The 12,872-nt window shown below is 36.3% G+C and overlaps 1 protein-coding gene across 2 annotated transcripts; it reads right to left on the bottom strand.

Annotated features, from left to right (window-relative positions):
• Positions 1–264: 264 nt before the first annotated feature.
• OPRPN (opiorphin prepropeptide) lies at positions 265–12,596 on the bottom strand. 2 transcript variants are annotated; one of them, XM_050791428.1, is made up of 4 exons: positions 12,405–12,596; positions 11,109–11,174; positions 10,878–10,933; positions 265–1,077 (listed from the first exon to the last, which is right to left on the bottom strand). In XM_050791428.1, the coding sequence occupies exons 2-4, from the start codon at positions 11,157–11,159 to the stop codon at positions 801–803; spliced, it is 384 nt and encodes a 127-aa protein (XP_050647385.1). In that variant the 5' UTR covers positions 11,160–11,174; positions 12,405–12,596; the 3' UTR covers positions 265–800. The 2 variants fall into 2 exon arrangements, with proteins under 2 accessions (XP_050647385.1, XP_050647384.1); XM_050791427.1 differs by lacking the exon at positions 10,878–10,933.
• Between the last annotated feature and the right edge of the window lie 276 nt (positions 12,597–12,872).

Genomic DNA, 12,872 nt, shown 5'->3' with positions numbered 1-12,872 from the left:
TCTTCAGGCTCTGGGCTCCTTATTTGTTCCCTTTGCTTCATCAAACATAGGCCCATGACCAGCTGTACTGGGAGACCCTGAATGTCTCAATATCCCTGTATTTTTTTTTTAAATCCTGTCCACTCTCTTTAAATACACCCTTTATTAATTTTTTCCCATAAAGGGTCTCCGTTTCCTTCTGGGAACCTGTGTAATCAACTCTTGGTAGGTGATAAAATATAGGATAGAGTGATAGTCATAATGATAGCAATAGGTGCATATTACTGCTCGAATACTTTATTTATTTGGTGTGCCGGTTAGATCAGGGTTGGTTCCATCAAAGTCATTGCAGTTTATTTCTTCTAAGATATCAGAGCAGTTTGGAAAATATCATTTATTGCATCTTCAACCAAAAATGGCAAAGAGTTTTTGCCAAAAACTTTTAGAGGCTGTGCTGCTTAATGTAGTTTGGTTGGAAGTCGTAACTTGGACAGTGGCATTGAGCGATATGGTGTGAGGAGGGTTGGTGAGAATTTCAGTAGTATTTTCAGTAGGTGCTGTGGAGATTGCTGCTGATGTGGAGGTGGCAGGCTCTGGTGTTGAAGAGATAGGTACTGTTGAGGAGGTGACCGTCATTGTGAGTTTTGTGGAAGTGCTGGTGGTTGCTGTTTTGGTAGGGGGATTTGTGATGATTGTTGTATCTGTAGTGGTGATATTTATTTGGGGCTCAGGGTTAGAGATAGGAAGGTAAACAGCAAGGAAAAAAGGAATAGGAGGAAATGGGGATTTTAATACCCTAATAGGTCCTACATAGTAAGGTCTTAGTGGGAAATGTAGGTTTGGATAACCCTGAAAGAGTCGAGGTTGCCTAATAGGTTCCAATGGAAAGAGTTGAGATAGAATGACTGCTTGGCTAAATCGAGAAAAAGAAGATGGTGGAACTCGCCCTGGGACAAAGGGAAGAAAAAGTGGTGAATTAAGTCTTGAGCCATAGGGAGGTGGGGGACTTGGTAGAACCCATCTTGGCCTGTAGGGTAGAGGTGGTGGCACCTGGCCAGGCAGATATGGTCTTCTGGGGAATCTTTGACTCTCACTGGGCTGTGGAGATAAAAACAAAGGCAAAAACAGTTTCTAAATTTGATCATTTAAAGTTCAAACATTAGGATACACTATGTATTAGTATGTATACTATGTATACATTAGGATATACTAAGCCATAAGTCATATATTTCACTGAGAAAATAGTTAGAAAAAATAAGGAATAGAAAATTTCTTGTTTATTCTGGATGCCTGTGCAATCAAAGAGAAGTAGAATAGTATTAAATCAGAAAAAACAAAAAAAAGTGGTAAGCTTGCTATCTGACCTGTAGGTTTTAGGGAGGAACCAAATCACCTTGATTGTGTATAAGAAAAGACCACCTTTGAACGTAGTTTCAAGTGGAGGTAAATACCCAGGTTGACTATCTGGGAAAATTCTTTCTTACTTCATTCTAAGAATTCAGTGAGATTCCAGACTCTGAACTGTTAATTGTATAACTATTATATGCAACACTTCTTTCTAGGGACAAAGAGAAACAGATTTAAGACACTGCTTATGTGAGTCTGAAATCCAGTGGAAGATATGACCCTCAAATAACAATACAAGGCAATATAACAAAAAGCCTATGGAGCCAGTATAGTATGTTGGTTAAAATGAAGACACTGGAGTCTGATTGCTGGAGCCTCCTAGAACCAGTCTTTCCATTGTTGCATGCTAGCTGGGGGACTTGCTTATGGTTATCTCTGCCTGTTTCCTCATTCCTCAACTGGTTCTAGAAATAGTTCTTAACCATTTATAGTGGTAGATAGGATTATATATAATCTATGAAAAGTGCTTAGACAGAGTAAGGTAGAGTAAGGGCTCAATATAATTTTGAGTGATTTTGTACTCTATTAATAACAAACACAGCTTGTAGATGGTAGCAATTCAAGAAATAATTGATTAATACTGTAAACAATTATAGTGATTTAGAGGAAAATTTTAATTTTTATCAAAGAGAGAGGACCAATTGCCATGTAGAGAAGATAGCATTTGAAATGAGGATAAAATAACAGAGTGGAAAGGAGGAGGAAGAAGCCAAATTAGAATAATATCATAAACAAATGAACAAGATCAAGAAAATATAGGTTCTATTCTAGCAACCATCAGAAGACCAGTTTGCCTGAAACAAAAGCTTTAGGAAGGTGCAAGACTCTAGTCATTCTCCTACAACATTCAACTCCTTCCTGTGTCTCTGCCATACTGCCTTTAGAAACATCAAACTTTTGGATCAACTCCATGCAAACTACCTTCCATAGTCGTACTTCCATGGTGATGAACATTGTTGGATGAATGTCACAATCTCTAATGGTAGCAACACTGGAGATCTATAGTGTCTGTGTTTGTCTGGTGCATCAGCACTGCTAAATCATTTCCTCCCATTTTTCCCAAAAGGCTATCTTCTCAGCATCTATACCTCACTTCTACTTTTCTTGCTCCCCACCTACACCCATCAGAAGATGATCTTGCCTTCTATTTTACATAATTTAGGCCATCACACATGAGAACTTCCTCCCTTTCCTGCCCTACACCTATAAAACTCACAAATATCTTGCTGTTCTCTCTTCCTAAGACCAGTCTCTTCACCTGTGTTTTATATCTACATCTTCTCCATCCCTAGGGTCTTTCTTCTCTTTTATTCTTGTAAAATAAACCTTTTTCTAGTCCCTGTCTGTATTCTTTCAGCCTATAATATTGATTGATATCTCATGTATTAAAAAAATCTCATTCTTAACCTAGGGTACCCCTGAAGATTTCTTTACTAGCTTATTTCTCTCCATTCCTAGCCAGATAGTGAGGAAAGCTGCTTTAGATTTTCTATTTCCACTTCTCAATTTCCCTTTCATCCTGGTTACTGTCCCCATCACACAACTGAATGTCTTACAAACATCACTGACGACTCAAAAATTCCAAGTCATTTCAGAGGGAGCCATACTGATGTCTTGGTCACACGATCAATTCCTCTTGTATCTACATTTGCCTCTTATATGTACATCTACAAGTCTTAGTTATCACCCTTTATTCTTGTGACGTAAAGATAAACACATTTATTTGGGTTCTTTCTGGGCTATTGATCCATGGACTTCCAAACCACAGGCTATCCAGTATCTTAGGCCTTATGGCCAGAAGAAGAAAAATAAGCCAGGTTTGTAAAATTCTCTTTCTCTTTGTAACTTGAACTAGGAAATATTGAGATATCCTAATTAGAAGTAGGAACTAAAATGTGAATATCGTGACATGAGAGGAGCCAGACAGAGGTTGGAGCATTAATAAGGGCCACGTGCAAACTAAGCTATAAGGACACATGACTGTGAGTAGAGAGAGCACATCTGAGGGAGGGAACAGTACAGAAAGAAGCAGGGATGCCATGAGAAGCAGAGATCAGTTTTTAGGACTGCTTGCTTTTGCTGTGCCAGTTCTACTTTATATTTATTCTTGCATTGACTTCCTTATTTAAGGAAGGAAGAAAACATTTACTGAGAACCTGGCCGGGCATGTTTCCTTCCTTTAAGGGAAAAGGAAGTCAGTGCAAGAATAAATATAAATTAGAACTGGCGCAGCAAACTAAGGCAGCCCTAAAAATGCAAGAATAAATATTGTGAGTGGAACCCTGTTCTTTGCAAGCAAACACGAAAGCCTGTTCCACCATCCAATCTCATCTTTTGCCACTTCTTTCTCCTCACTCTGGCCATGTAGAACTAGTACTAGTTCTTTTAACATAACGAGCTCTTTCTGGTAGTCCCTGTGCCTTCGTAAAAGCAATTCCTGTAGCTGAGAATGTTTCACTCCTGCCCTAATTTCCATTCACTTGGCAATCTCTTCCTTCAAAACGTTTAAGTGGCTTCACTCCCCTCCCCCAATACTTTGATATGAAAACTAAAAGAATTGTACAGAAAATATCTTTACACAATATAAAATCAGCCAAAATTTTACTTTTGTAAAGCTTCTATTGGAGACAAAAGCAAACTTCATCACTTTCTTTTCACAGTGATAGTAATTATTTGTTTTCATATTTTTCCCCACTTTTAGGCCATGTGCTGTTTTACTGCTGTTGAAGGAATAAGTTGTATCTTCTTTAGCTTTGTGTCTTTAGTATCTTAGTCAGTGCTTGGCATCTTTGTGAATAATAAAGGGTATGAGGAATTGGAGGGGAGCTAGGTGTCTTTATTCTTTTTGTTGCTTCAGCACTTCTATTATAATACTTACAGTGACTTATAATATTGTATAGTGTAGTAATTATTAACTTCTTCAAACAATGTCTCTGTATTATTTATCATTCTGTCTCCAGCTTCTGGCACCTTGGAGGTTCTCAGTACATTTTATTTTTTTTTAAACCGGGTCTTGCTCTGCTACCCAGGCTGGAGTGCAGTGGTGTGATCTCAGCTCACTTCAACTTCTTTCCCCCAGGCTCAGGCAATCCTCCCACCTCAGCCTCCAAATTGCTGTGACCATGGGAGTGTGCCACCATATCCAGCTATTTTGTTTTGTATTTTCTGTGGATATGGGGCCTCACTATGTTGCCCAGGCTGGTCTCAAGCTCCCGAGCTTAAGCAATCCACCTGCCTTGGCCTCTCAAAAGTGCTGGGGTTGAAAGTGTGAGCCACCATGCCCGGCCAGGTTCTTAGTAGATGTTTTTGAATAGATGAATGTGGACTCAAATAAAATTGAGATATTAAGTCATGACTGCTAACATTAATGAAGACATAAGTGCCAAGAGGAAATAAATTAATTAAGTTTTAATCCTTTTGAGTTTGAAAAGTCATGGAAGTTTGTAGATGCAGATTGAAATATCAGAACTGGAGAAATCGATTTGGAAAGCACTATTGGGTCAAAGCAATAAGTAAGAAAGTAATGAAGAAATGGCTGAAGACAGAAACTTGGACATCAATAAGAGAAAGCTGAGCAGGTAGTGAAGGAAAATCAGAGACAGGAGGAAACCCAGATGGTACAGTACCCTGGAAATTAAGTTCAAAGTGAGCTTTGATGAGCTGCTCTCTGGACCCTAAGCAGAGGTGGGGAGAAATCATGTGAAAAATTACACCTTACAGCAAATAGCTGACCCCTAACCTCCATTCTTATTATTTTTATCTTTTCCTATTCTCTTAACACAATTTTTTCACTAGCTAGTTTCCGTCGTCCACTGGCCAATGGTGGTGAACTTTATAACCCTAGGCAAATGATGAAAATACCTTCTTAAGGAGTCTACATTTGGGGCCGATTACCTCCACAAATGATAAGCTTATTTGAAACAGAATACCGAACTGGCTATTTTGAGTTTCATTTTTCTTATTGTTAAGGGGGGATAATAATAATAATTGTCACACTGGATTTCTGGAGAGATTAAACAGGGTACTTTTATAATATACTTCTTGGCATATGTTAAACACTCCATAAATGGAAGTGGTAACTTTAATATTATTATTATGCAGCCCACCTATATTTAAATTTGATTGTATTCTCTCTGTAGTTTTAACATTTGATGGTTTTAAGTAATCAAAAATGATTTAATGATGTGTGAGTTCCATGAGGGCAGATATTTTTAAATTTATTATTTATTTGTCAAACATTTAAGGAGCTTAGATGCAATTTTGTTATATAGATACATTGGAGTTAAGGCACGGGGAGGTCGAAGCAGGGTCTTGTAGGTAGGGATAAGGACTTTGTGCCCCTGACTTCTAAGTGTTATGGAAAATCATTAGAAGGTTTTGAACAAAGGAATGATATGGCAATATTTACCTTGCAAAAGCATCTTTCTGGTTGTTGTGTGGAGAATAAACTACAGGGACAATAGTGAAAGCAGGGAGTTCAGTTATTATTGCAACAGGTAGGAAGTGATCGTTGCTTGGCCTAGAATGGTAGCAGGAGGGTGGTGAGAAAGGGTAAGATTCAGATGATGGTTTGAAGGCAGAGTGGGCAATATTTGCTGAAGGAGTGGATCTGGGAAGTGATAGAGTCAAGGATGATTTCAAGTTTTTTTGACTTGAGCAACTGGATTTGTGCCAATAGATGGAGAAAGGGTAAGAGGATGGTGTCCTGGGACACTGACATTTAGAGATCAGGAAGAGGAGATGTGTCTGGAGGAGACCAACAAGGAGTCGTCATTGAAGTAGGAGAAAAATCAGGAGAGTGGAGTTGAGGAAAAAGAAAAATTCCCTTTAAGTAGTAAACTGATCATGTCAAATACAATTTAGACATAATTATCATGGAGACTGAAAACTGACCCTTACACATGGTCATTTGGAGTACAATTTGACAAATGTGGTTTCATCGAAATGATGTGGGCAAAGTCTATTTGGAGTTGGCTTAAGACAGAACAGGAGAGAAAGTGAAGATGCGCAGAGGCAACTTTTTCAAATGGACCATGATGGGAGCCATAAAATCAGTGGAGAATGAAAACAAACATATAGATAATATTACCTCATATTTATGTGCTAGTAGGAACAATCAATAGAGAGAAGGAAAAACTGCTGATGTAGGATGTTTAGATTTAGAGTAGATAATTGCAGGATAATTGGAGGAATCTCCTTGCATAGGGGAGAGGATGGGACCTACTGTACAAGTTGAGGGGTTGGTCTTAGAATACACTGGGGTGATTTTAGTTCATCCCAGATAATAGAAGAAAAGGCAGAAGATAGGCAAATAGATCAAGGCAAGTTAAAATTTTGTTTCTCCATTCACAAGTTATGTGAATTTGGGTAAGTTATGTAACCTCTCGTTACTTTCCTCATCTTTAAAAGAGAGAAAGTAACAGTATCTTCCACATGATGTTCTTTAGAAAAAATAATTAAAATGACAAATAATTTAGCACAGTATTTTTGCATGCACACAGTTTCAATGAAACATAAATATTTTTTGAAAACTCGTGAATAATGTTGGGTTAGTTTTATGATTATTTTGTAAATGAAGTATCAGGTTTTTACATGCCATTTTGACTTGTTCACTGTCTCTGTAGACTGGGAGTTAGCAAACTAAGGCTGTGGGCCAAATGTAGTTTGCCTGTTTTGGTAAATAAAGTTTTACTGGAACATAGCCATGCCCATTCGTTTATTGTAGCTGCTTTCAAGCTACCTCAGCCAAGTTGACCACTTATCACAGGCCCTCAAAAGCCTAGAATATTTGTTATCTGGCCCTTTTCAGAAAAAGTTTGTCAGTTCCTGCTTTGGCTATTGTTATCAATCTGTCCTGTATCCTCTGACAGTCATATACCCCTTGAAGTTACAGGTCATGTTTATCGGTGTTTGTACCCTTCTTACACTATAGGTGACATTAAGTAAATATTTATGGATGCCATTCAGATATTTTAGAAGTTTCATTTTTTTCCTCCAAATCATTATGGATGATGGAAAGTAAGAGTGTGTGGGAAGAGATGGCATCTTTCTGAGGTCTTGTACTGACTTCATGTACTAAAGTTTTCCATGTCACTCAGAGTAAAACTAAGGCTCTGCAAAAGCCCATGAGACCTGATGCAGCCTCACCCTCCTCTAACTCTCTAGTCTCACTTCCTGCTCCTAATACTTCCCACCTCACTCTCTACCAGCCATGCTAGCCTCCTTATTCTTCACACTAGGCAAGTGTACCCTACTCCAGACTTTGGAACTTCCTGTTTCCTCTGCTTGCATGATTGGCTTTTTCACCTCTTTCAGGTCTTTAATCAAATGCCATTTTCCACTGGGCAACCCTATCTAAAATCACATCCTTGTTCTACCCCCTACTAAAATTCCTTCTTCCCAAATTTTCTGCATCACATAGTCAGTTATTTTGTTTATGGCTTGTCTTCCCCAAGTAGAATATAAGCTCCATGAGATTAGAAACTTTTTGTCTGTTTTGTTCACTGCTGTTTATCCAGCATCTGGAATAGTGCCTGGTAAATAATAAGTGCTCAATAAGTATTTTGGGTTGAACAAATTACCCATATTTGGTGATAAGCAGAAATTTCTCTCACTTGGTTTCAGAATGCCATTTCCTTCCTTGCACATGGCAAAGAGCATAAGGCTTTCCCATGACAACATTTGAGCATTTATACAAACCCATAAGAAGTCCTCAGCCTTTCTCTGTTTGATTTCTCAGTTGACCAGGGCCTCGCTACTCAAAATGTTATTTGCTGACCAGCAGGTCAGCATCAGTATCACCTGGGGGCTTGTTAGAAATGTAGACTTATGGGGCTCAGGCAGACCTACTGGATCAGAGTCTGCAGTTCTACAAAATCCCTAGATGATTTGTGTTCCTGATAGAGTTTCTAGAGTTTGTAGAGTTTTGAGAACTACTGGCTGTCTTCGGTTATTTGATATCTGCTTATCATTGGTTTAGTTCAGGCTAAAGGTTTTGCTTCACTTTTGGTAATTATTTTATCATAGCCCTTTCTGTAAAGTATTTTATTTATGTTCCCTTTTTAAGCTTATTTTACTTTTTTAAAACTTCCATCTCCTATCCTTACAGATTAGAAACTGCCAGACTGACAGCTTAACCAGAGCAGTTTAGTGGACAGATTGTGCAGCAAACAAAACTTCTCTATGTTAGGGATGGCAGGTATTGGCAAAAATGCTGTCCTTATTCATCTTGTGAACATGGCAGATGTCCTTGTAAATCAAGAGATACGTTACCTTTGAACTTACACTTGATCTATTATCCATCCCTGTGTCATGCTTCATATAGCCTATCCAATGGCGTGAATGAACGGGTATGACTCTGAAACCTAGTTGTTATTACTTGGCATCAACTACACAAAGGTCCATTCACTCGTTGTGTCATTCCCCTAATACTTACTGAGGGTTTATCTCATGTTCAGATAAACTGTGCTATGTAAAGGAGCATCCCAAATAGAACGTGGGTTTTTGTGAGGTTTGGGGGTAAAACTGTGCTCCAGAGTACATTGTAAATATATAAATATGAACTGTTATTTTTAATTTAAATTCTGGATAGTCCCTATCTCAAAAGAGATAATCTCTGATATATTGAAAGTTTTAGATGCTAAGTACAATAAAGTTTCTTTATTTAGACTAACACCTAAGACTGTTGTTAAGATTTACCAACTTTTCATGAGACAATGAATATAGCAAGACATTTTTGCTAGAGTGACATTAAAATTATGTCTTGTGGTCTTGTTTTCTTATATCCAATAGTATTTAATTCTAACATGAGAACATTTATGTATTAAACTCATTTTTTTTAGGACATGGAATCCTCTGCTTCTTATATAAATGGGATTCTATACTCTTTCAAGGTAGAAAAGAATTTAAGCTGCATTTGTCTTGCAATTCAGGCTTCTGGAATAAAAATATGCCATTAATTCATATGAATCCTCAAAATGGATGCTTTATGTAGGGTTCCTCAGAAGTTGTCTATCCTCAGTATGAAACAGAAGGCTCTAGATAGAGAAACAGAGACAGCATTTCCTCTATTATTGTCTCTGAAAAGTATTCTAGTCAACAACCTCTCTTTCATTTCCCCCAACTTTCTCAAGTTTACTTAATCATGGCTCTTTCTTTACCTTCTAATTTATTGTATAAAGTCTGAATTAGTATTTATTAATGTTAGCAGAGAAGTCATATTTGTCATATTTGGGGAATTCTACCAAAAAAGTGGTATTCCAGAGTAATAAATTTGATAATTAATTGTAATTTTACATTTTTTCATATGATGGATTAAGTTGAATTTACCTTGAAAGCTCTCTTTATATATTTCATGCAATTATAACATAAGAGCTTGAGAAGCAAATTTCAAGAAAATTCACTCAAGGGGTCTCAGACTTCAGCAGGAGTAAGAGTATCCTAGAATGCAGGTTTCCAGGCCCCAAGATCAGCTATTCTTTTTTTCTCAGGTCTGGGATAAGTTCTGGAAATGTTCATTCTTAATAAATGGATCAGGTGTTTCTGATATAGGTATCTCATGGAGTATAAAACTCTTCTATTTCAACCTCAGAAATATAATTTTTATATAAATGTTATTACATATCACTATATGCTTCAGAACAATACAAATGTCATTAAATGTCACTAAAGAGACTTATACAAATATCATTAAATATCAAAAAATGTTTCAGAACAATAATGCTACTTTATTTGTGTCATTGCTAGGGTCTATTGACATGTATTTATTCACTAGTTTCTCTTAGGTAGGTACTATACTATGAAAAGAAGACCTAATCTGTGAAGATCCCAATTTGGAATTCGACTTTGGTATTTCTGTGTTAACCACCACTAGGCCCAACACACAGTGGATTATCAGTAATTACTAAGAAATGAGACAAATAGGGCTCTTTCTCTCCTCTCAAGCCCACCCAACCCCAGCATATGCTAGGAAAATTTGTCTTACTCTGAAATTCATATTATGCTATGATGTTTTTGGCTATGTCACTTATCACTTGTTACTTCGCATTATGTATTTTTGGATCTCCTATAGAGCTTTAACAAATGCTTTTCAAATGTTTGAATTAGTGTAAGTGCTTCTTCAGTGAATGATTTCTTTTTCTATTTTTATTTTTTTCCCAAGTGAGTAACACTTTAATTTCCAGTCAGTTAAAGGAATATTTTAGTCATAACGAATATATTTTCAGGCATCAGAAAGGCTTTTTGATTTTAGTTTTTACAAATATTTTCAATAAAAAACTATTGTACAATCAGCAATCCTTGCATTGATATACCATGTTGTCTTTTAAGAAAATTTATCATGAAGCTCCAACTGTATACTTTATTTCCTACAGCTTTAAAACATTTAGTAAGCTTATATTATATTTTTCTGACAATTTGATGGTAGTCCTTTTGAAAAAGAAATAAAAAGGAACAGATGTTTTTAGATAAGAGCTAGCTCTCCTAGATATGACCTGCCCTGTGTCCTCTTTCTGCAGTCCACTGTCCCTTCACGCTTAGCAACCAATGACTAGATGGTTACTCATAAATGAGAAAGGAAAAGGAAAGTAAGAACAAGTCCATAATGATCCACAGCTTGACACTGCATTTTTATACACAGGACAAAATTGTTGGTATCAAAACTTTCTTTGAAGTCATGATTAACAAGAAATATGAAAAGTAAATTTAGAATTGAGGGAACTTACTGTGAAACATGAAATAAGAGCCAACAGGCCCAAGAGGAAATTTAATTTCATTCTTTAAAGTTGCTCCTAAAAACAGACCAAAGATTATCCACAGTTAGCCAAATCAATCAACAGTGTTTTTCAGAATAAAAAATTTTAAAGCATTTTAATGCTTGTTATGTAAAATGATGAAGAAAGACCAACATAACCTTTAAAGATGTGCTTGGTATTTTGGGGAAAGGAAGCAGCATAGATGCACAGCAATACTGTCATGTTTGTGATTTTTAAAAATAAAAACGGCACTACTTTATTTTATGAAAGGTAATTTTCAGATAATTATTGAAAGTACATTTTAAAATTAAAGCATTTTTGGAAATTCCTTGTTGCCTTTAGTGGTGACTAACTTGGAACATAACTAATTAGGGTATACTTTTAGTGCGTTTACTTAAAATTAATCAAAACTTACAGATTTCTATAGAATTGTGACCTAAATATTGTCAATGTGACAGGACTGTTGTGAAAAACAACTTCTTAATGGAATTATTGTGTTATTACTATTATATCTGTCTGAAGCAAAAGAAATTGTGTAATGTGTATTTTTCCTTTAACATCACTCTACTGAAGTATAATTACTTTCATATGATTTTTTCCAAGTTATTCCAAAAGTTAATTATTGTCTATCAGTGTGTGAATTAGAAAAAAGAGGTTTTTGTCCTAATTTATTTATAATTTTCAAAAATATTTAATAAGTACATGGCACCCTGGGTTCTGGGAAGGCAAAATTCAAGCACATTGGCTGACAGATTGTTCTGGGGTCCATGTGGTATCTGTCATTTGTATTAGTCTTGAAAGTGACATAAGACAGATTGATAGATCCTATAGTTGTATGTGCATGTGTCTACCCCCTTAAAATAGCTTTTTTTCTAATATATTTTCATATTAGAAAGCAGTTTAGCAGTACATAAGAAACATAACTCAAACAAGAACAGAAATGCAAATCTATCTTATACACCTTTTTAAGACTCTTCTACTCAGGATTGACTTTAGAGACCATAAAATATAGCAGTGGAAAAAGTCAATAGATTGTGAAATTGGATGTAAATTGTGCAACTAATCAATGTGAATGTTCTTGACACTTTTTCAGGAATTTTAAGGAATTTTACCACTGACAATGATATTTTTTGTTAAACACATCTGAGATTTTTAGGTAACATGGCTATTTCCATCAAAAGTCATGAGGATGATATTCTTGAGAATATGAACAAAAGCTAGAATTTCAAAGTGAAAATTCTTACATTCATATTTCCATATACCTACCTTGGTAGAAGATTCTTCTTTGGAACAAATTACTGCTTAATCTTACTCTTGCCAGATACTCAATTTAGGTAGCCACAATTTAAAAGTCCAAGAAGAGAAAGAACTTTGATGGAAAAGCCTTTCTTCTTAAATACCTCTGTCTTGATTTTTATTGGAGTTAAGAGAAAGGTTGAGAGAGGGCAAAGTTCTGTATTGATATTCTTTACTGAAACAAAGAAATGATAGTTGCAGTTGCCAGTTTGGCAGCTTCATCTACAGAACTGTGATCCAATCACTGCTCTAGCAGGCCCTGGGGCAGCACACAGAATGCTGGAGTACAGTGGTTTTCAAACTTGACTGCACATCACAACTATCTGGGGAGTTTTTAAAAAAAATTCCAGTTCTCAGACCTTACCCCGGAACAATTTATCAAAAGTTATGGGGCAGGAAGACAGGCAAAATAACTTAATTTTGTTTTAAAAATTTTAT

Source organism: Macaca thibetana, chromosome 5 (genome assembly GCF_024542745.1).
Source record: "Macaca thibetana thibetana isolate TM-01 chromosome 5, ASM2454274v1, whole genome shotgun sequence".
NCBI lineage: Eukaryota > Metazoa > Chordata > Mammalia > Primates > Cercopithecidae > Macaca > Macaca thibetana.
This window is presented reverse-complemented; position numbering and strand designations above follow the sequence as displayed.